Here is a 24,842-nt window from a genome sequence, read left to right on the forward strand (position 1 = left end):
CACCGAGGCCTCTTCACGCGCGGCGCCGACCCGGGGCCGCCGGGTTCGCGACGGGCCTGCCAATCAGAGGCGCTTTCCTCAGAGCGGCCAACCGACCAATCACCGCGCGCCAGAGTCCTCGGCTCTTCGGCTCTTCGGCTCTTCGGCCCTCGCCCCTCGGCCCCTCGGCCCCTCGGCCCCTCGGCCCTCGCCCTCGGCCCTTCGGCTCTTCGGCGCACAGCTCCGCTCGTCCGCGTTTAATTTCCCCTTTTTCCTCAGACACTTCCGGGTCCGGCGTCGCTCCGGAAGCCCGCGCGTCCCGGAAGCCTGGGTAATCCCGGTTCTGCTCGGAGAAGCCGAGCTTCCCGGAGAATGTTTCAGAGAAAGTTACGTGGGCCGGGGGCGTTCCGCAGACTCGTCAGGTCAGTGTCTGCCCGAGAGAGCGGCAGGGCAGCGCCGAGGTCCTGCCTGCGGCCGGGGGGGCGTGGAGGGTCACGCCGCGGTGGCCGTCGCCCCTGGCCGCGCTTCCGTCCCCCGTGTTCCTGGAAGAAAGGCGGGGGAGCAGGCCCGAGGTCCTCAAAAATGGCCTTAGAATCGCACCCTTGAAAAGAAAAAGAAAAAGAAAAAAAAAGACCAACAGAGCTGCAGCCTTGAGCTCCGGCGCCTTCCGCGAGGTGACTTTGTGAGGCGCTTTCCCACTCTTCCCCGCGGCCTGGGCGGCGGGGAGGTTTCCTTCTCAAGAAGTGGCTTAAACGGGACGCGGCGCCCTCCCTGCTGACTGTCGCGGGGCTCGCGTCAGGTGCTCGGTGTGGTACGAAAATAGAGGAGGCTTCTCGTTCCTAGCATCCCTGAACGCTGCGACCTTGGAAGCGGTTCTCGTTCTTCCTCGCGGAGGAATTGCCGCTGGGGATGTTGGCGTATCTGACGTTGGTTTCTGATGACCGAGTGTGAGAATGAGGTGTTTTGTGTTTTTTTTCTTTTTTTTTCTTTTTCCTGTTGGGGCTTTAAATGAAAAGTCATGGGTCCTTTACTTATTTCCTGAGGTCCCGTTTTCCAAAGATACTGCATTTCGTGAAAGAGCTTCTCCCGAAACCAACGTGTTGGACGTCCCCGTCTAGTATGTTCTGCGATCACCCCTTGAGAGGTGTTTTTGTTTTTTTTGTTTTGTTTTTTGTTTTTTTTTTTTGATCTTAACGATTTCGAGCGATTACAGACAGAGAGGTTGAGGCTTTATCCACACCACAATTTGCGGTCTAAACAAACGTCTTTCCCTTACTGTGTTATCTTTAGTTAAACCTAAACAAAATAAACTTTCTTTTTTCACTTTATCTTCTCTCTGATTTGCCCGTGTTACCAATTACTTGCATCCAGAAACATCAGAGTTGGATGATCATGAATCAGGAGGAGACGAAAGAACTAGAGAGAATGGAATTATGTACAAAGCCAAAAAAAAAAAAAAAAAACCCACAACCCATATAAGCCAAAAAAAAAAAAAAAACTCCACAACCCATATATATGTCTTATTATTTTTTATGTTCTTACAATCTATTATATATATATATAAAATATATATATATTTATATATATATCTAATTTTTTTCCCCCTTAAAGGAAGAAAATGGAAGTAACAGCCCATAGAGAGTAGGAGACTGAGTCAAGAGAATGGACTTTGGTTTCCTTTGAAATCTCGTGGCCTTATTCTCTTCATTTTTAAAAATTAGGGGTAGCATTCAGTCTGTGGTTCTAAATCTGTTCTGAGGAAGAATTCCTCTAGAAATTTCCTGAAGCCACATAAGGGAGAGAAAGCCAGCCGACACTCAGCGATATTTTACCAGGGCAGCTATTTTATGTGTTCTGTTTGAAACACAGTGTTTCTGTTAGGAAATTTAAATTTATATCTTAGACTAGATGACCTGTGTTTACTTCTAGCATTATGATTCTGTTTCTTAGGGAAATTACTCATTTGTATCCAGTGTGCATTCATTCAATTGGTAAGTTTCTTTAATAGTAAAAGATACAGCCATCCTTAATTCATTACTTCAAGCCACAGACACATCTATATTTTCTCATTTGTTAAATAAATACAAACTTCAAATTTAATTCTCTGTGATCAGAATCGTGTTTCTTTATTTTTTCTCTCTTCCTCTCCTGGTATTTTACCCATAAAATCTGTGCTTATCTTTGAAGCTCCTAAGAATCTTTACAATAGAAAGGGCAGATATTTTTCTATTTCACATATTCAGTAACTGAATCTTAAAGACGTTCACGGTCTTGCTCAACATCACATTACTAGTACATTTCTGTGTTAGCCCCAAGTTTTCGTCACAGCATCAGGTAATTTTAAAGTCTCTTTCTATCACTCCCGTGTGCTCGGGTTCTTGTAGCACCAGGAAAATGTGTGCCATGTGCACAGTCTTTATTTCTGGACAAAAGTTCTGCTCTGAATCACTTGGTCCTTTTTTTTTTTTTCCCCTCCCTTGATTATCTTAGGCAACCTAGAAGCAAATTGGATGTCCCCTTTATCTCCATCCTGTGAAATGACAGCAGTTTCTAAACACTACATGTTCCTCTTCAGTTCCTTTGGAATGTGGAATAAACCTCTGGAGAAAAGCTCTGTACTGCTCCGTTTGCCCCATGTAATCTTGGCTCTCCAACTGCCAGCACTGTGGTTTCTCTACCTGGAAGTAAAAACAGGAAAGAGAATGTCTAGCATCTTCTGGCCTTCCCATTGTGCACTGTTAATCAACTTTTCAACCTTTGATCCTCTATATAATCAAAATGCCCTTTTCTGTATTGCTTTTTATTCTATTTAATGTTTTCTTTTTTTTTTCCAGACCTCTCCCTTCTTAACTGCCTGTCAATAAGGTGAGATAAAATTTCATCCAAGTTGTCTTCTTACTGTTAAAAAATCCAAGAGCTAGAGACTAATTTTGTTTTGATTCTGCAAAACAGAATCCCTTCTAGCGTTAGCTGAAGTAGTGTTGCCTCTACTTTGCATATAGTATGTGTTCATAACAGTTAAACGAATGTTCACACCTCATTTTTTCACCCACATATTCCCTTTGTTTAGATTTGACGTTCAGTCTCTTTGAATGGTTCTCTGACCACATGGATAGAGTCAGGGAGAGGGAATGTAGACAAGATGCATCCCAGGCAACGTGGACAACTCTACCACATGCCTTTACTTTCTTTCCCCATTTACAAAGTCCTGGGAGCTTGACTGGCAGTCTGGTCTTGTGAATGATCCTGAGGGAAAGCATTTTGCTTTGAGCTCTGCGGGATTGAATTGGTTCCAAGTTTACCACATATCCATACTACTTACTAACTTCCTTTGTGTGTTCCACAATTTCTCTACTGTTTACCAGAAATTTACTGATTGTCAGTCTGACCTTAAACAGGTTGTTAATCTTCTCAAGCCTAACTTCTGTCTTCTTAAAATGGACCTGATACTATTTACTGTTACGAGGATTAAATGAGATAAAGAACGTGAAGAAAATATAATGCCTCACACGTAATAATGTATCACATGGTACTTCCTCCTTTCCCATTGCTAATACCTCTGTTCCTTTGTGGATATTTCCATGTTGTCTCGAATGCCATAAAACACGCAATTATTGGCCAATATGTGTGCCAATAATTTGCAACTCGTTTAAAATTCTCTCGTTAGGTTCTAGAGCCCTTTTCTAACTTTATAGAGTACTTAAAGACCTAGTTGTTTCATGTGTTTCATGTGCCTCTTGTTTGGTCATCCTTGGATTGTAATTTTTGCTGTAGTTCATGCCCAGTGCTCTTAATCTCTTAGTGCTTATTAGCCTTTTAAAATAGCCCCATTTGCATGTCTTGTGTCCTCCTAAAGTGTTTATGTTCATCTTTTAGAGCCACACCACCTTGTCAATCAAAGACACTAGTTCAGAGCATAGCTCTACCACATGTAATTCTGTTAATTTTTTACACGAGTCAGCTAACTGAAGTCTATGCTTCAGTTTCCTTGTTTTAAAACATAAATGATGAAAAAACCTCTTTCATCATATTGGTAAGGATGAAATGATTTAATATTCAATTTTGCAAAAGACACTAAGCTATGATAGTCCCTGTTAGTGTTTGATAACTGATAAGTAGTATATATTTACTATAGTCATAAACTCATAAATTGGTGGGTATTGTCCTCTAGATGCTTTACTCATTTTTTCTGTGATTGTGTCTCTGTCTCACATATTCTGTTCTGATTTCTCTACTTTCTCTAGCCTTTTTCACACTCATGTTCAACATTATCATTTTTATAGTTGGAAATGTCTGTTTTATTTTTTTTCTTCCTCTTTCCAGGTTTCTTAAAATAGTTCATATAAGGATTCTACATAGGTAGACTTTTCATAGTTGATTATTTTAAATTTATTTTTAAGTCTCTTAATTGCTACAGAGTGTAGTGTGGTAAAATGACTTGTCTAGAGTCACACAGTCTGTTGGTGAAGCTGGTCTAAGATACAGAACTAATCAGGACCAGTTTAACTCTCTTTCCCTATAATCACTCAAACATCTGCTCTTTATTTTCACAACATGCTTTCTCCCTTAAAGACTCAGAAGTATCAACTTTCTGAAAGAAAAGATTATGAGTGCCATGCTTTTCTCTTAAAAAATGTACTTGTAAAGTTAGGCCGAGGTATTGGAAATTCTGTTTTAAGGTTTAAAAAAACCAGAGGGAAACTTTGGTGTTAGTTTTAAATACTTGAATAAGTACATCGTAAATGAAATAGGGAGGGTGCTCAATTGTGTAAGACTAATTATAGTCTTGAAGATTCTGGTATGTGAGTTGAGTTCTCTTTCCTCTCCAAATTAATATATATATAATATATATATATAAATATATATAAATCTCTCTCTATATATATATATGTATTTACTTCCCATCTGCTAGAGCAAATTATTTATCATTGTTCATCTTTCTGAGCAGTTTATGTGATTTTGAAGTTTATGCTTCAGATATATTTTAGAAATATTTTGTTGCGTACTCACTACCAGTCTCAAAAAGAAAAATTCTATTTGGATATTGATGAGGATTACATTTAAGTGAAGAGTAATTTAGAAGTCTAGCGTCTACTACAGAACTTTAAATTTTCACATGTCTGTCTCCAAAAGAGCACATTTGGGATTTATATCAATGGATATCTATAAACTTTTGAAACTTAGTTTGTATTTGATGAAAGAGTAGAACAAAAGAGTAGTGACAAGTCATTTAGCAAGCCTGTGGCAGAAGTGGGATTTGAACTTGTAGTTGTTGATTTCTAGGCCTATTCACAGTGCCAGAGGTCACAGTGTCCTAATGGGTCTCAGTCATAGCTTTTTCTCTTTTGCTCATGTTTGAAATGTGTTCTGGGAATCAGTGTCCTGTTAAATCCCTCTTTGATGCATGTCCCATTTATTAGTATTGATTTCAATACAATGGACAGTAAATCTATCTGACTACACAAAGGAAATAAAATAGTAGGGTGTAGGTTCAAAGCTTAAGATCTCCAGTTATAGAACTTTATTCATATAACCTCATAATATGAAACATTAGTTTAAAATTTTTTTCAAACCTAAGAGGAAAAAATTAATGTGTTGTATCATCCGTTTTGATTACTTGAACCCTCAGGAGAGTGTGGCAGCAACATTGTTATACTAAAAACTGGTTGATTATTGTAGATCTGGAAAAGGGTAGCTTCGCAGTGGGTGCATACCTTAGAGAATACTTGGGAATCGCATGTTTCTGCTGACAAAGTTTATAGGACTGTAAATTTAAATGTAGAGTTTTTGTAGGCAGCATGCATTGACAAATATGCCTAATGGTAATACATCTAGTACTGAGAGTCTCGGAACAGGTCAATAATAATGTGTATATTGATAGCAGCAATGTAGGAGATGTTACTTGGTATTATAGCTAAAAATCCATGTTATCCCCTTAATCATAATTACATTAATATTGACAGGCCCTTGACAATACTCACATTATTATTGATAGATTTCTGTCAATAACATGTTTTAAATAAAATATATTCATTCATAATTTGTACTATACTCAGTAAAAGCTCAAGTATATTCTGAAAATTTTTCATTCCATAGTGAGATACAATTGTTTATTTGGTTTTGGAATGCAGTGTAGATGACAAAATTTTATTTGGGTGAATGGAAAGGATGGGTTATTTAAGGATAGGTTTATATATCGCTCCTCTTAGTAAATGAATTTCAGTAGTTTTTTTTTTTTTCTGCAAAAGAAAAGCAGTATGACATGTCTAGTGATAAAATGTCAGCAGGAGACCTTTTTAATAGTTTTTTGTGCTAGATCATTTTGTCTTAAACATATTTATGTGACAAGTTAATCACACTAACCCTATAGATGCTCTAATTTGCCTTGAGCATCTTTCTCCCATATCCTTAACATAGTAAAATCCTTTACTAAACATATATTGTGTAGTGCCAATTATACTTTTAATTAATTATTTTTATAATTCTCTTTGCAGGACCATAAATGTCCACCCCCCCCCCCGGGGTTGGTTATTTATAGAATCTTGAATTAGTACAGTTTGGGAAGTGGGGATTGAGGATGGAAAGGGTTCTAGAACTGTGTATTAAAAGAATGAGGTTTCATGGCAGAATAGGAAAAGTATTGCCTGTTTTTGACATTCTGGAAAAATCAATTTGAATTAAATCTTACGGTGTTCGTTTCAATTCTGAACAATCCCAGCTTTAAAGAAAAAGATTTGTTTGTATTTTTTTTTAACTATTCAAGTTGGAGCCTTCTTTTGTGAAACTAGATACTAATCTTTAAGAACCAATAATTTGGGGATCGTTAAACCTTACTTAAACTAAATTCCTGAAAGTAAATAGAAATAGACTGGCTAATATTGGATGTGGATGACAGTCACTGTAACAGAATCAGGAAAGTACTGGTTTACAAAAAAAGCATTGGAGATCTTTTATTCAAAAATGTGAAGGTGCCGTAATCTTTTTGATTTTGATTAGTTCTTAATGAAGTGGGTCATTACTTTAACGTTTTTAGAAAGTTCTTTTTAGCACCTTTGATAAGGAGCCTTGCATTGTTGCAGGAAACCCCTAACTGGTCTCTGGGAGCTGCAGCCTCCCTTTTCTTCAGTTTTAATTGAACTCTGCTATCTAATCTTTTAAAACTATATATCATTATGTCTCTTCTCTACAGTGATTATTTGTGCCTATGAAATCATTGTGGTTTCCCTAAAGTGGGCTTTTTGCAGTGGGTTAACTCTTCAGCCAGTCTCTCCTGTGGGCCTGTTTTGCTCAGAGATTACAGATGACTTGAGTCTTTGCTTCCTGGTAACAAACACAGCCACATTGATGGGGATTAAATCACTGAGGAGGCAGCTTCTGTTGGAACCCATCAATATCTCCCAGATAAACCATGGCCAGGTTTCATGGTTTGCACATATCTGGGATTTGCACAACCTGTTCTTGTGTCTTAAATACATTTTTTTTTTCTTTTCTGCCTGGGAAGATTCATTCTTTGCTTAAGGGATCAATGGCTAGTCCTGATTACAGTAACATCCTATTTCTTTAAAAATGCTTGAATAAAAGGAAGTAAACTGAGTTAAATTTTTGGGTTGAATCCTTGATACCTAGGAGATTGCCTGGCATTTAGTAAATGCTCAAAAAATACTGGTTAAATTGAGGGGCGCCTGTTAGCAAAGTGGATTGAGCATATGCCTTTGGCTCAGGTCACAGTTCTGGAGTCCCAGGATCAAGCCCCCTGTGTTAGGCTCCTTGCTCAGCGGGAAGTCTGCTTGTTTCTCTCCCTCTACTCCTCCCGCCACTCATGTGCTCTCTCTCTCTCTCTCTCTCTCAACCACTCTTTCTCAAATAAGTAAATAAAATCTTTTTAAAAAAATGGTTAAGGTGAATCATTTGTAAGAGAATTAGGATTCACTAAAACCTATACCTTACCTTATATGGAGATTAACTTTATGTGACTTAAAAGTATTTATGACATTTTTCTGTGCTTCATACCTATTATGGGCAAATATTATCACACAGCAGTGGAAGGAAAAGGATTCCATAATCAGGATGATTGAACTTCTAGTTATTTCTATCTTACCAGTTTCTTCTACTCCTGGGCTCTGCCCTTCTCTAAAACCAATATTTTAGAATAAATGTATCTGCCCAAAAGAGAAAAAAAGAAAGGAAGAGGAACTGAGTGTCACATGTTAGTGATGAACCAAAGTTTGGTGCCCGTCTGGACTGCCTGTACCATGACTTTCAGCAAAGCATCCTAGAGTCAGATATTATCAGTGTGCATTCCTTAAGTTTCTTTGCTTCAAGATAATAGGCATTACCATATTGATGAGGGTTAAATAACCAAGGAAGCAGGTCATACTGGAACCCATTCCCTAAGAATTCCCCCTCCATAATCTCCTTTCAGATAAGATATAGGAGTGTGATGAGTTTCACTGAACTATATCTCTGCCCCTTCCCACCTAGTCTTCCTAACAAGCACACATATTTGTGACATCATGTTCACTATTTAATTGCCACAATTATGTTTTGATTTTGTAGTCCATATTTCCTGCAAAAAAAAAGAAATTCTTTCACCACAGATTAAGGCATTAATATGAGTAATAATGAAAATTTCAGTCTTTTGAAATAAATTCACCAGAATCAACTCAGAGTCTTTTTCTGCTTATGTCCATCCCTATCCAAAGTAGCAGTAATATAACAATACTTATCAGTTTCCAAACCACTTTTTTTTTAAAGATTTTATTTATTTATTCATGAGAGACACAGAGACAGAGAGAGGCAGAGACACAGGCAGAGGGAGAAGCAGGCTCCATGCAGGGAACCTGATGGGGGACTCAGTCCTGGGACTCCAGGACCACACCCTGGGCCAAAGGCAGGCACTAAACCGCTGAGCCATCCAGGGATCCACACACTTTCATAATGTTATTTGGTTTAACCTCAACAACTTTGTGAGTGTGGTAGCTGTTATTTCCAACTTTATGTGTGTGGTAGTTGTTATGTCCAACTTTATGAAGAATCCAAGGGTGGAGGCACCTAAATGGCACTGTTAGGCATCAGACTCTTGGTTTCAGCTCAGATTATGATCTCAAGATCTTGAGCTCAAGCTCTGCATCGGGCCTCGTGTTGGGCGCTCTGCACAGCGTAGAGGCTGCTTGAGATTCTCTCTCCCTCTGCCCCTCCCACTCATGTTCTCTTATTCTCTCTTTCCCTAAAATTAAAAAAAAAAAATGTTTTTGGTTTAAAAAGAATCTGAGGGTAACGACTTTTTCTAAGATCAGGTAGTAAGTAAGTAACAAAGCTGGAACTTGAGCTCAGGTCTGATTGGTTTTTAATTCTGTTTTTTTTTTTTTTCTACTCTCACAGTTGACCTAAATAAGAATGTAGAGCATAGGAAGAATATTCCACTTTAACTATAATGTGTAATGGACAGTGTCTGTTTTATGTTTACAACTTTAAAAAGTTACAAAAATGACTAAAATGTTGGAAAATAAAACCTAAAACAAAAAAAATAGAGAAATTATTCATCTGGAAAAGCAAAATCTGAAGAACAGTTTAATGATAGTCTTTTGGTCCATTAAAGATTCTTACGTAGGAAGGAGATCGAGCCCAGCTGTTCTTAATCTACACTGAGGCCAGGCCTGGGGAGGAAAAAAAAAAAAGGAAAGAAAAAAAAAATGTTAAACTGTAACAGAAGGGATAAGAAAGAATTTTTTGATAATAAGGATTGTTAAATATTGGATTGGTTAGAGAGTGTGTTAAGTCTCCTTTTCTGGCAGCCATTAAAAATTCCTATCTTTGCTAAATGTTAAGTATGATTCCTCCAGAAATGAGGTATTTGAAATGGATGATTCTTTGAGAAACCACTTCCTCTGACCAGTTTTTCACTAAATATAAGTAAGGAAACTGAGGAAGAGAAGGATTCCCCCACCAGCCAGTTCATCCAGGTGTTCTCATACAGTATTCAGTCAGTACACCAATTAACTACCAAACTACTCATTCCATTGCACATAAATTCAGCAAACATTTATTGAGCGACTACTATGAGCCCATTGTTGTGGTATATCTTGTAAATAATAACATGCCCATCAGCCACAATGCAGAACTGATTATGACTCTGGTATTTAAAGATACAAGAATTGGCATAACTGGTTCTCTGACACAAGCCATATATTTCATCTGATACTCAACTGAAAAAAATAGCAATCTACCCAGTGCAATTCTGGGGATGTAAGAGAGGGGAGAGAAGGGAACTGGCAGTGTTGGACCTCTATCTGTGTCCAGTATGCATGGTCAGAACCTTTCAAGGGTAGTTTGAAGTAAAAGAGCTTCCTTTATTTTGCTGACTACAGAATATGAAGTCTGGGGAAGGCACACAGTTGTAGACACTCTTATACTAGAAGAATCATGTATGCTATAGTCCCACATACCATGAATGATTGTAGAAATTTGCATGAGGAAAACTGAGCTAGAAATGAGCATCTGTAAGTGGCAGCTGCTTTGAGAAATGTGTAAGATAAGGCTCTTACTGAGTTTACAGATAAGCTAGGGAAAGATGTAATGACATGACTAAAATCCCAGGATGATTGGTTGAGGGCTCAACTGAGTGGCACAGACAGTTGCTGTCAGAGTAAAGGTGGTGATAATAGGAGTTGTAGATGGTTATGAAGGTTTCACAGAGAATGTTGAAATAGAGTAGGAATGTGATGGGCAGAGTGTTGTGGGCAGTGGGAAGAGTTGGCAGGGAAAGTAAAGTGTTTTAGGTACATGAGAAAAGGCACAGAGTCAGGACTGAGGGATGGCACAGAATTAAAGACTCCCCTGGATACTAGTGGCTTATCCACTTGCAGAGATGGAGACAGAATTGGGCCAGGTTGTGTTAGAGAAGTTTGTACTTTATCCCAGAGGTAATAATGAGGTAATCTGAAAGAGATGATTTGGTAAGAGTAGGCAAATAATTTTGCAGATTTTGAGTTGCTTCTGCATTAAAAAAAAAAGTTCTACTTGTTTTCCTCAATTACATAACTCATAAGATAGAGAAAATTTGTAAGCTGCAGAAAAAAGTGAGAAAAATATTTTTATTAATGAATTTTTGTGTGGATTTCAGAATTCTTTTTCTGTTGAGACAGTTTCAAAATGGTATATATTGTCCTTAAGAACCTGCAATACCTTATACCTCTGTTTCTACCCTAGTTGTCCGTTTACTTGCCTGCTTCCCTTGCTAGACCTTGCTTAAGGTCCATAAGTGAGAACCAGGATGTTTTGTGTATCTCTGCATCCCAGGCTCCCAGCATGGCTAGGATGTATTGATGTCCATAGAGTTTGTGGAATTCGTGAGTGGTCTTTAAGCTCACAGGGTCTACTTTTGTTTTTTTTTTGTTTTTTTTTTTTAACAATTTTATTTATTTATTTGAGAGAGAGCTAGAGCATGAGCAGGGAGGGGAGAGGGAGAAGCAGGCTCCCGCTGAACAGGGAGCCCCACTTGGGCTCAGTCCCATGACCCCAGGATCATGACCCAAGCCAAAGACAGACGCTTAACTGACTGAGCCACCCAGGCGCCCTGCATCAGGTCTACTTAAGGGAAGAAAGGGAGAGTCAGTGCAAGATTTCTGATAGGCACTGTGGATATAGATAGGGAGGAGAACTAAACAGAAATGAGTGGGAGAGCTGGCAGGCAGCACAGAGCTGTATGGATGGATGTAGATGTGCCAGAAAAATTATGAAGTTTGCCTTGAAGTGGACTAGCCCAGTCATTCTCAACATCACCAGGAAACTTGCTAGAAATGCAAAGTCTTGGCTCCCATTCCAGGCTTACTAATTCAGAAACCCTGGAACTGAGACACTGCAGTCTAAGAAATCCAAGTGATCATGATAAATGCTCAAGTTTTCTGAGAAAGACTCTACAACGCCGACACGAAGACTGCAGCATAGAAATACTGAAAGCCCAAAGATGTGCTTGATGCCAGTGAACAAAACCAATGAGGGGCTGTGCTGGCTGGAGCAGGAAAATTATGACAGGAAGGTGATGTTGTTACAAAGAAAGCTGACTGTGTTGTAAGTGGACAGGACCTACAGCTCTTGCTTAGTTCACTGCCTTCCTGACCTTAACATTTAAGTAGATTAAGTCAATTTAAAGATTAGTCCTACAAGAGGGACCCCACCCTCAAAATCTCCACACAACTGCCTACTGAGCTCTAGCTATCTCATAGGAGCCTCAGATCTCTAACACCACTGTGGTTATTACCTCTCCCTTCAAACCTGTATCCCTGCATGTGTTTCCTATTTCAGAGAATCGGACTACCATCCACTCAATTACTCAAGTCAGTTATTCTTGGCTTATTTCTCATTAAATTGTGTCACTTCTGCCTCATAGCTTTAAAGATACCCATTTTTCTCCATCCCTACTGATACCCTTATAATTTAGACCATTGGGACTTTCTCATTGATTACTTTCCATAATCACGTAACAGTCATCATAACTGGCCTCTCTGCCTCGAATCTTTTCTTGAATTCATTCTGTGAATGTGGCCAGAACAAGCTGTCTAAAATGCAAATTTGATTAGTTCTTTTCTTAAACTGTCCAGTGGTTTCCCATTAACCTCTTGATAAAGTACAGCCTCCTCAACTTGTCCTTTACTGTTGGTCTCCTGCCTTCCTTTCCAGCCTTTTGTCCTTACGCCTGCAGTCCTTGTCGCCTGCTCTCCCTCTGCCTGGCATAGCATTCTTACTACCTTTACCAGGCTAACACTGCTAATCTTTTGGGTAGCTGCTTAGATATTACCTCTCTATGAAGCCTTCTCTGACCTTCTGAGATCTAGTATCAAAAATAATGCCCTGAATTTCCCCTTGCATGTCACTCATTACACCTTATTGTAATTGCCTGTTTATTTTATATAGCACATTCTTACCCACCCCCACCTTACTATATTGCGGTCTCCACAAAGGGATGAGATTGTGTCAGTTTTACTCCTACATCATTAACTGGTAAACAGTAGATGTACAGCAAACATGTTGAAATAGGTAATAATCGACAGTCCGGCAGTAATTTGAGATAGTTTTAAAAGCTACTGGGTAGAAATTTGTATTTTCTATCTTTCCCCTTCCCCTGACTTTATCGTGTTCATCTGGTCTGTGTAGCATGCATTATGCGTACTGGGCACTGTGCTGGTTGTTGCTAAGTTCCAACTGTGACAAGACTCAAATAATATTTGCAGCAGGATTTATCCTCTAGTGAAAGAAATAGACTTTAAAAAATAGCACGTGTATAGTACACAAAGGCCAAGAAAGTGGGAGAATGGAGTGCTAAGAGAACAACGAGAAGAACCCAGTTTGGAAAGTCAGGAGGAAGTGATACCTAAACCACTACTTAAAAATTTGCTACTTAAAAACCGAAAACAGAGTTTTTCAAGTAAAGAACAGGAGTGTACTGCTCCAGATGGAGGGAACAGACCATAAACGTTCACTAGGATAAAAGAGAAGGGGGCACCTTATGACCAACAGATTAGGAAGGAAACCAAGCTGGGGTAGTTTGGGAGGCTCGTATGTTTGAAACGACTGCAATGTGGAAAATGCACTGGAGAAGGCAATAGGCACCATAGACTAATTAGTTGTAATGCAATGGAGAGATAAGAGCAGATAGAATTTAGGGAAAAACTTGCAGAGGATAGAGTAGTGAATGGATTAGAAAAATATTTGGGGCAAAGAGCAGAACCTTGGGGATTGATGAGATTTGTAGCAGGAAGAAAGGGTACTCGGTCCTAAATGTCCTTCTTCTTTTCCTGTGGCTCCTGGCTACAAGGCCAGGATTTCACAGAACTTGCCACAAAAATCCCCCCTGCAATAGCTCTAAGCTGTGAAATTTTGAGGGAACTGCAGGAAGGGGAAAAAGATGTGATCACCCTAAAAGGCAGATGACCTGTATGGAAGAGAAGCATTCCTGTCAAATACCTAGACTGAGAGGATAGCAGCAGTAAAAATCTATTATTCAATAGGTACTTTTTTACCTATATGGGAACTTGTTAAGCTTGTAGTCTTCTGCTACTAAGTCATGTAGGATCCATGGGTAATTTAAAAACATCCCTCTGCAAAACCTCTTTAATTGTCAAAGACATTCCCAGTTTCAAGAGGTACAACTTTATTTTAGGATGTACCTTTCAGTTCTTTAATGTCCAACAAATTATGTTTAATATCTTTTTAGTAAATATCATAAATAGAATATGAAAGGACTCAAGGTCATTTTATCTCTGGCCCTCAGTTTTGTAAGTGAAAAAAACAAAGCAGAGATTAGATGAAGTGACTTGTCCAGGAACTTAAGAGGGACACCTGCCTCCCTCTGTAACTTGGTGTTCTATTAGTGCACTGGGTCTTTTGAAGGCCCAGAGATCCTGCATGACCAAGATCAAGCTCCATCTAGTCAGGGCCTATTTTAGAGACTAAGTTTAAACAGATTTCTTGTCATAGTTTGGATTTGCCAGTTTTTTAATAATAAGTAAAATATTTTAACTGGTCTGTACACTCCTTGATGACAGCAGCCACTGAGTGTTTTAATCACCATGGCTTGTACATAATAGGCATTTAATAAGTGTGTTTTGAATGAGTCAGTCATACCTAGCTAACCACTAATCAGCTTTTTCTATTTCATTTTAAAAGATTTTTGTCCCCTTACCACCTTTATGATGATTCCTAAGATATTTATGAAAGTCTTTGCATATATTTTTATATCATAGTTTTATTAGAAAACTGTATGTGTATCTTCTCAATATCTTAACAGCATTTCTACATTCATGTTGCTTTGTGCTAATATTTCTTTTCTGCAATAGTATGATAGCATAGTAAACACTACTTAATTTTTTCTCCTAACTTTATGGATATAAAACCTATTTCAGAAAGATTAAATGACTTGTTAAAATATATATACCTTTGGAGTCCGTAGAAGTGCTGGCAATTAACCTGAGGTCTTAACTTACCATCCGCTGGAATGTTCCATAGAGTTCACCGTATTTATTAAGTTCATGTGTTTCTCCATTAGTCATGCTATTATTTAGCTTCATTCCTGTTAGCATCCGGATTTTATGATCTCCCTGCTAAAATAACCAAGGAGGATTACTTGGAGATAATTTGTCTGAAGAGGGTACAACTTGCTACAACCTGTTATTCCTTTGATGAGGAGGGCCAACATAAATAAATAAATAAATAAATAAATAACAAAGAAAAGAAAGGAGGGAGGGAGGAGAGAGAGGAGAAGGAAAAGGTTCCATGTAGGAGGTGATTGTTCGATGCTATTTGACACCTCCTGCCCGCTCTGTCTTCTGTGTGCCCTGGTCAGTTGTGTATCACAGTTTTAGACCCATAAGTTGAGAAGATGGTACAAGCTTACAGATGTTTGATGTTCCCTAATTGTACTTTATCCCCAGAGATCTTCAGAGAAGACATGGCTTCCAGAGAAGAGAACACAAAGAGGACAGACAGAGTGCTAAGAATAAGTCAGTTGGATGCTCTTGAACTCAACAAGGCCCTGGAGCAGCTGGTTTGGGCCCAGTTTACTCAGTGCTTTCACGGGTTTAAGCCAGGACTGTTAGCGCACTTTGAACCAGAGGTGAAAGCGCTCCTGTGGCTTTTCTTGTGGCGATTCACCATCTACTCTAAAAATGCCACCGTGGGACAGTCCGTTTTGAATATTCAGTACAAAAACGATTTTTCCCCGAAGCTGAGGTACCAGCCGCCGAGTAAGAATCAGAAGCTGTGGTATGCTGTGTGTACGATTGGAGGGACGTGGCTAGAAGAGCGCTGCTATGACCTATTTCGAAACCGTCACTTGGCGTCGTTTGGGAAAGCCAGGCAGTGTGTGAACATCATGGTTGGACTTCTGAAATTAGGCGGGCTGATTAATTTCCTGATTTTCCTTCAGAGGGGCAAGTTTGCAACTTTGACAGAACGTCTCCTAGGCATTCGTTCTGTATTTTGCAAGCCCCAAAACGTACGTGAGCTTGGCTTTGAGTATATGAATAGGGAACTTCTCTGGCATGGTTTTGCAGAGTTTCTGATTTTTCTCCTACCACTTATCAATATCCAGAAGTTGAAAGCTAAGTTATCTTCATGGTGTATTCCTCTTACCGGTGCTCCTACCAGTGACAATACACTAGCCACAAGCGGCAAACAGTGTTCTCTGTGTGGAGAGTGGCCCACCATGCCTCACACCATAGGATGTGAGCATATCTTCTGCTACTACTGTGTTAAGAGTAGTTTCTTATTTGACATGTACTTTACTTGCCCTAAGTGTGGCACAGAGGTACAGAGTCTGCAGCCACTGAAATCAGGAATCGAGATGTCAGAAGTGAATGCTCTTTAGAAACTAAGATTGTTTCCTCTGAGGAAAACTGCATTATGTTCAAATCCTTAATACTAATCATCCTGAGCGTTCTGTTCAGGTGTCTTTTATGAGGGGATGTGCTGCTCAGCCACCGTCTTCTGTTCCTTTCCAAATATGACTAAACTCTAATCATTAGGAAGCACGTGATTCTGAATCTAGTATGTAAACAATAATGTGTTATTTTTCTTTAAATCGTTGCATTCAATTTTTAATGTTGAGACTAATGGACAGTTGTTATCGGACTACCAAAAATGACCTTTCATTTTGCTACATCCTAGAAAGAGGTTAGATTCTAAAGCGATTTTGGAGACCCTGGGATGAATGTGTATTTAATTGCAGAGATGGCATTATAGCATCAGTCCGACAGTGATAAGGCCCTCCTGTTTTGAGCCTTAACATCTAGCTCACCCATTGTAATTTTAAGCTTTTCCCTAAAACCTGTTTTCGAGGGGTTCGGTTGGCTTCATCCTCGGGCAACATGATGGCCACCAGAAGCTCCACACTGACATTCCACCAGCTTCCTGATCCTGCTGGAATGAGAGGTTCTTACATAATAGCTCCAGCGAAGTCCAGGAGCTCACTGTCATTGGTCTGCTTGTGATTACGCATTTGTGAACCAGGACAGAAAAGTTCTACTCTGATTAATAGCTGTGTACCACGTGGACCCATAGTAGGAGAGCAGACAGTTCACCACAGGAAACCCGGGTGCCATTATAATAGTGGGTGTTTGGCAGCTCAAAACAATAGATCCTTACTAGACTCTACATCTGCCTTTTTTATATCAAAAGTCCATATGCAGTCTTTAATTTTACCCATGATCTGAGGTGATAAGGAGATAGGTAACTGAATGGTTGACTTAGATTGCAGATTTAAAAGGATTAAATAAATAAACATTGTGTTATGACAACAGTTTTTTTGTAGTGTTATTTTGACAAAGTGCATTCTGAGTAAATGCCCATATTATAATTTTAACGTGAAAATAGTACTTTACGTATATGCCATCTAATAGAGATATCAACATTATGAGTGTTTTCAGTTTTTCCACAGACACTAATGACACTTAGTACAATATTATATTTTTAATTTTTTCAATTTTTATTTAACACCTACTCCCTCGCTAAGTGATTTACCTGCGGGTCAGGAAGTACGACTGTTCCACGCATCACTGGATAACCAGAACCTACCTTTCTCCGCACCAGTGTACCAATAGAGACATTTTGTTAGTTGAACAGCTAAACCTGATATGAGAGATTGGGTTCTTTAAAAAAAAAATATATATATTTATTCATGAGAGACACACAGAGGCAGAGACATAGAAGGAGAAGCTGGCCACTGCAGGGAGCCTGATGCAGGACTCTATCCCAGGACTCGGAGATCATGACCTGAGCCGAAGGCCATTGCTAAACCACTGAGCCACCCAGGTACCCCAGAAATTGGGTTCTATAAAAATAAATGTTGCAAGGGACTTGAAGCACTTTGGCATGGATTGGGGCAGACTGGTCAGCCCCTTTTACCCACACCTCTCAGTTACTGGCCACGAGCTGCCCTGGGAAGGACATGACCTGAAACATGATGACTCTGCAGCCGACGCAGACCCCAGAGGAGCGGACTACCACAGGCAACCTGCTGACCCCACTCCCCCAGCTGAGCAACACATCCATCCCTGGAGGAGCTCGGTGACCAGCCTAGTGTTAACCACATCTAATACTGCGTCTCCATTGTTTTTTTTTTTTTTTCCATGGTTTTCCATTTTTGTTTTTCTTTGCTTGTAAGCATTCAGACAACGCAGTAATGGCAGGTGGTGTTCAACTTAAAAACATTTGGTTTATGACTGACTTGCGTACTTAAGTGCTGCCTCAGGGAACTCCAACTCACTGCAGAGACCTAGGCCTCCTGGCCAAGTTGCTCTGATAGTGCCAGACCCCATTCTGTCCCTGCCTCCCTGTGCACTGCCAGGAGATTTGCTCTAACACTGGTGCTTCTGTTCCTACTCCCCAGGGGCCTCAGGGCTCAAGGTTCAGTATAACTGGGTCATATTTAGCTACATGCTACATTTCTGCTTTAGCCTCAAGAACCTGTCCCCTATGAGCATCTCCCCATGGGAAAATAAAACTTTTATACTAACATTGCTTTTTCTCACCCATGTAACTTGTTCTGGAATCAGACCTGCTACTTGTGTCTGTAACATACCCAATTGCTTTAGTGATCATATCTAAAACATACCAGTCAAAGCTAACCCAAGGCACATCCTGCTCCCTTGCTCCCAAGACTCTTTGCCTCAGAACTCAGTAGGTTTTGAATAAGTTTAACACCTCCAAGATTCAATTCGATCAACCTATGAAATGAACATTCAGTAATATCTACCTCTTAGGACTGTAATGGGAATTAAATAACACTATTCTTTCAAAAATTACTTATTAAGCCCCTACAGGCATTTGTCCATTTGCAGAGATGTACTCAAAAATAAAAACCCCTGCTCTCATAGAGTTTATATTCATGGAGGAATAATAGATAATAAACACATGTGTAAGATAATTTCAGATGTTAGAAGTACTCTGAAGAAAAAAAGAAAACAAGCCGAGGGAATAGAGTGACAAGGGATGCTGTTTAAACTGAATATTCTTGGAAAGGCATCTCTGAGTAGTTGAAGTTTGGAAAGAGGCCTGAATGAGCTGACGGGAAAAGCCAAGCAGAGGAGAGGTGCCAGGAGAAGGAAATGGCAGGTGCCCAAGCTCTGAGGAACCCAGTATCTGATTGAGGAACAGGAAGAAATAGAGTACAAGTAAAAGAGGAAATGAGGTGAGTGAGGTGAGGGGGCCCCGGGTCAAGCCAGGAAGGCCATGGCGAAAAAAATATCTTCATTTATCCCAAATATGAGGAAGAAGTTACAAGTTCATATTTCTAAAGGATTCCCTGTGATTAATGTGGAGAGGTAAGCCCGAGTGAAAGCCCGAAAACCTAGTCAAAGGCAATTTGGTATGAGTGATGATTGTTATTATTTCTATTAGATTTGTGGTACATTAACAGTGTCACTATCTGAAATGGTGAGGAACCTGGAAGTAAACAAAGCCATAGGAAACCAAAAAAAAATTTCATAGGTTCCACACATCAAAACTCTACTCAGGGTATTTCCTTGAGTCTCCATTTAGAAGCTGCTTTATTTTGAATAGAATTCTATCGAACTTTCAACAACAGACTGAAAATAACAAGTAAGAAGGAGAGAAAAATCTGATGAAAACAGCATGTATACAGTTTTATAAATAATAAAAAAACCTAGTATCAATGAAAAAAAAACTATAATCTGGTGATCACAGGGACACACAAGTTCTATGGACCAAATGAGTAATTATAATAGTTTAAAAAAATGACCTTGGATCATCAATGAAGGGTACCTTATACTCTGCATAATTTGGTTAAGAAAGCAGGAACATTAGTATTGTTATACTTGAGAAAGCCTTAATATGTTGGCACTTACAGGCAAAAACTTGATTCACTTAGAAGATTTGCTTTTAACAAAAAGCTAGTTTTCCTAATAATACTTAATACGTCAAGTGTTAACCAAATTAAGAAATGGTATTTGCAGCAACAGAACAATTCCAAACACACTTTTTAGCCAAACCAATTGGCCGTATTATCTATGGAACTGAAGTTCTATGGTGGTTCTCTCCAGCTAAAACTAGTATATAGAATACATTTATACTCACCACAAGTAAGTTGACAAGTATTTTCACTATATGTCTGAGGTTTTTATTCCTTCAAAGAGTATGTAAATCATGAAACAAGACAGACTATGCCTTACTCTTCCCAAGTAGTCACTTACTAAGTCTTGATATTTTCAAGAAAAAGTTATGGTTTTAAAATATTTTTCTTAAAAGTAAGCATCGTTATCATGTTGTCCAATGGCCTTCATTGAACACTACCTTGAGTTGTTTTCTGCTAGTTAGAAAAATTCCACCAAGATTAATCCAGGTCACTCCTGAGGCCAGAAAAATCCAAAGTATGGTATTCAATAGGTAGTTCACTTTCCTTCTCTTTAGCAGTAGGGTAACTTGTTTTCACTAACAGATTCAGCTCATCCTGTGCTGAAATCCTAGAGCCAATAAAACTTAAATCTACTTAGTTAAGTAAAGCTTATTTTAAAATCAGATAGGTGTGGACATGTTTATATCCAATGACCTCAGGAATTTATCTCAAGGAAATGATAAGAATTTGGAAACAGATTTATTGAAATGATTTTCACAATAGCACTATTCACAAGATATTAAATGGCACAAACACTCAGAAATAGGGAAATAAATAAAACAGTATAGCTATTTAACTCAATGTCATATAAATACCATGAAAAAAATTGTGCAAAAAAATATATAAATTGGGCAGCCCGGGTGGCTCAGCAGTGCTGCCTTCAGCCCAGGGCGTGATCCTGGAGACCCGGGATCGAGTCCCTTGTCAGGCTCCCTACATGGAGCCTGCTTCTCCTTCTGCCTGTGTCTCTGCCTCTGTCTCTCTCTGTGTCTCTCATGAATAAATAAATAAAATCTTTAATTTAATAAAAAAGGTTAAAGGAGAAAAAATTAAAATATATATATATATAAATAATTTCAATTACTTGAGAAAGTGCTCACAATATAGTATTAACAAGAAAGAAGTTGGATTGGATATTCAGTACCATATGATCTCAGCAGGTGCATATATATCTTGAAATGAGACAAATAGGCACTTAGCATGAGATAAGTAGACCCATACATATATTATAATAAATATTCTAATAAATAAAAATTCAGCTATTCAACTTTAGTCTTCTTCTTTACCTTTTTCTGTATTTCCCAAATTCTCTACATTGAGCACGTAATACTTCTTGATTATACCAAAACCAGTTATTTCTTTAAAATCTTGTGGGCAATTTTGTTTCAGTTCATTTCAAAGGCAAAACATCTGCATAACTAGTAAATAAGTTAAAAATGTAAATATAGGAGATATAAGATCCTAAAAAACCCTAGAGTATCCATTTTTTGCATGACAATAAAATCCTACCTTTCTGGCCAACCACGACGGTCAAAAGAGTGAATTATTTTACACATTTTAAATTAAATAGTAAATTTGATTCCATATAATACATACATTTTTAAACCACTTAGAAGTATGTAGGCAACAAAAAGGTAGAAAGTGCCCACTCCCTTTTCCAAAAGTATTTGATGTTTATAAATGTATGGTATTTTTAAATAAGTGTAGTTTACTTACTTTAAAATATCTAGAACCCTTACACCAGATCAAAACAATGGATATGAATATTTTATATTGTCAGTTGGCCTAAGCCTATAAGATGCCTGTATATCTGCAACTAAGAATCAAGACCCAGGATCTAACCCAGGATTCTGTATTCCTTCCAGACGTGGACATAAAAATACTGATATTTCTGAGTATTTTTATGGTTTGGTTACTAGTAAGACATATTACAAACTTGAACTTCAGCTGAGACTTTATCTACGCAGTCAAAATTCTGAATAAGTGGGACCAGAGACTTTACTGTTCTGAGAGGTGTCCAGATGGTTCCCTAGGAATCATATCTCACTAAGCATTCAGGAAATAGTATTCGCTCCTAATTAGCCTCTATTAAATCCACATCAAATTGTGAAAGCGCCTTTTTAGTCAACAAAAATTATGAAATACTACAGTACAGTCAATTGCTTTAAAATAGCTTTGCAATTTCACAAAGAGAAAATACATTCTTTGAAAGCAAGCACCCCCCCTATCCAATATTACATGTGATATTTCTTAATGCCCCTTCTCAAGCCTACTAGAATATTCCTCAGTTTCAACTAGATAACTCTTTTTTTCTTAAACAGCAAAATAGACTGAGCTCAATGAAGACAGAAGTCTCTCTCTCTCTCTCTCTCTCTCTCTCTCTCTCTCTCTCTCTCTCATCTCTCTCGTGGCACTGCAGCCAAAAAAATGTGACCAGCACGATGTAGTTGCTTTGTAAGTGTTTATAGAAGGGTAGAGAGTTTGGGGTTTGATCACGAAGCCCCTCACAAATATGGAGCAGAGCAACTGATGGTATTATTGTGGGAAGATTTCTACAAGCACTTCTTTAACAGTATAGAGAGGACAGCACCCCCAGTTTGCCTTTTGTTGTGTATCTTAAAAGTGCCATTTTAAATTTAAAATGTTCTGTGGCATTCTTGCTTTGAGGGAAAACACAGTTGGAATTCAGGAGCACAATAAGAGAATTAATAACTTTTCATTGAAAATACATGCAATTTTGGAGCTGTCAATTTCAGCTATGTCTCTTTAAATACTTTTTCTTCTAGAATCCAACTGAGTAGATGAGATTTTTTTTAATTCCATTATAGAAGTAATAGCCCTGTTTTGGTGTTTTGTAAGCAGATAATATTCTGCTAGTGACTGTCTTTGCAGTAATGCATTGCTCTGAATTCCGAATTCTATTATTTTACATCTACAGCAGCTTAAAGTGTATTTTTTATAAACAGCAAACTTCACCTCATAAAAATTCATTACATAAGGGCATAAACAAGTGCTTTTCCTTCTAGTCATTGGCAGTAAGTGATTCATCAGTTTTCTACAGAAAACCAATTTCATTGCAGATGTTCTGTAATTTCCAATCTCTCTGAATTGTGGAACCATTTCACACAATCCCAATGCAAGGAATGTAAAGATTTTTTTTCAAGGTCTGTGCTTAGTCTCTTTAATAGGATTGAATATCATTTGCTGTCTCATCAGTTTTATTTTTAAAAATTAAGTAATCAGTCCCCTATTCTTTCCTTTCCTGCCTATGTTGATGCCACACATGGGTGGATAACTGGGAGAAGACTCAAAACCCCAAATGACTAGTCTGAAAACAGTAACATTCACTTCTTTTCCCAAAGTCAAACTAGAAATATTAGGAGGAACAAAAATTTTCCCAAGTCTAAATTCTTTTTTCTCGATGTTTACTTTTATTCTTTCAAGCCCAGAGTGAATGAGAAACATAAGGGCTATGGAAAACTGTGGATATGTCTACTTTCCTATTAACCGTGCACTCCCTGAGAGATATCCTTGAGAGAATTACCTCCACCAAGACTTGCTTGAGTTTAATTTGGTCCAGTGTTTCAAAGTTGACAAATGGGAATGGGCATTGAAGTATAAAATAGGGGTTTAAGAGGGAGGAAATGCCTATAGATTCAGTGATAGTCTAAGGCCATATATGAGAAATAAAAATTTCTTAGAACTGCTGACAAGGAAAAGCTGAAGTATCTTCTAAAAGCCTTAGAAAATTAAAGTCCAGTCTTTTTAAAAACACCTTAATCTTTAAATTGAGAGGTCAAACGAAAAGCATTGTAATTCAATTTACTAACAACACAAAGTTATAAGGTCTTGCAAGGGTGAAATGACACATGTTCAAGACCAGCAATTCGATTCTGAAGTGTATACTTATTTACCTCTGCCTTCCACTGCAGCTCTGGTTACCCAAATATATCCTTTACTGAGTTACATAAGGAAGGTCCATGGACTTGTCTCAGCTGGGCCATTTTTTCTGCAGAGGACTCTGAGTGTGTTTTGAGAAGCATAAATATCTGCCCATGAGGCTGCCATGGTCCCAGAAATTCCATCATCAATGGAGAGCAGTGTGTCATAAGGGAAAAGCATTATCTCTAAAATAATAAATTACAGGGAATGTACTGCCACCTCCACTAGGTTTCCTTTTGTCACCAGGCAGAGACTAGAGACAGCCAGAGAAAGGAGAAAGTTGGCTCCTATATGTGCAGCCATAAGCTATGGAACCACCTATTAAAACCTATCTCCTCATCCCCTGAACTCCCCAATTACTGCATATTGCATCTTTTTACTTACCATTCTTCACGTACATCTTAAACTGACTTCTCCTTTACATAAACTGAAGTTCAAAGTAATAGGAATAATTAAGCATAGCCTCCCCACCATCCAATCCAGAAAAATGATTATTGAACACTTACTTCAGTATGTCGAGCACTAGGAATCCAAAGATACATAAGAGATCAGAGTCTACCAAAGGAGAAAGATGATGAGAGTAAGTAGACAAAATGCCTAGAGAGCCTTGAGATGTGATTCACTTACTCCCTGGGAGACCCCTACGAGGCCTTCAAGGGAAGGTGACATTTGTGTACAGTCTTGATAGTAACACAGGACATCTTCAGGTGAAACAAAAGAAAGGCATTGAAATGAAAAACAAAACAAAGCACTCTTGAGATTGAACACACAAATCCTTATACCCAAATTCAGATGAATCGTTCAGATTCAATAGATAATCATTAAGGACCTACAGAGTGCCAGACACTGCTAGGTAAGCACTGTGGATGGAAAAACAGAAAAAAACAGAAGATGTGTTTTCGGCCCATAAGGAGCTGACAGTTTTCCCAATAATTAGTTATCCCTGTGGAAAAGGCCCGGTCAGAGCAAGGATTCATACATGAGCAGAGTGAAGATAGGCACATAACAAACAGCA

The 24,842-nt window shown here is 38.6% G+C and overlaps 1 protein-coding gene across 6 annotated transcripts; it reads left to right on the forward strand.

Annotated features, from left to right (window-relative positions):
• Positions 1-237: 237 nt before the first annotated feature.
• Positions 238-17,272, forward strand: PEX2 (peroxisomal biogenesis factor 2). Of its 6 annotated transcripts, none has more exons than XM_055318410.1 (3): positions 238-653; positions 2,814-2,844; positions 15,408-17,272. In XM_055318410.1, exon 3 carries the CDS (start codon positions 15,425-15,427, stop codon positions 16,340-16,342), a length of 918 nt encoding a protein of 305 aa, XP_055174385.1. In that variant the 5' UTR covers positions 238-653; positions 2,814-2,844; positions 15,408-15,424; the 3' UTR covers positions 16,343-17,272. The 6 variants fall into 6 exon arrangements, with proteins under 6 accessions (XP_055174385.1, XP_055174384.1, XP_055174386.1 ...); XM_055318409.1 differs by having other exon boundaries at positions 238-401; XM_055318412.1 differs by lacking the exon at positions 238-653 and adding an exon at positions 660-937.
• The last annotated feature ends 7,570 nt before the right edge of the window (positions 17,273-24,842 follow it).

Source organism: Nyctereutes procyonoides, unplaced genomic scaffold (assembly GCF_905146905.1).
Source record: "Nyctereutes procyonoides isolate TBG_1078 unplaced genomic scaffold, NYPRO_anot_genome, whole genome shotgun sequence".
Lineage (NCBI taxonomy): Eukaryota > Metazoa > Chordata > Mammalia > Carnivora > Canidae > Nyctereutes > Nyctereutes procyonoides.

Coding starts and splice junctions, on each gene's coding strand:
- PEX2 (XM_055318410.1), top strand. CDS start 15,425: ATGGCTTCCAGAGAAGAGAACACAAAGAGGACAGACAGAGTGCTAAGA.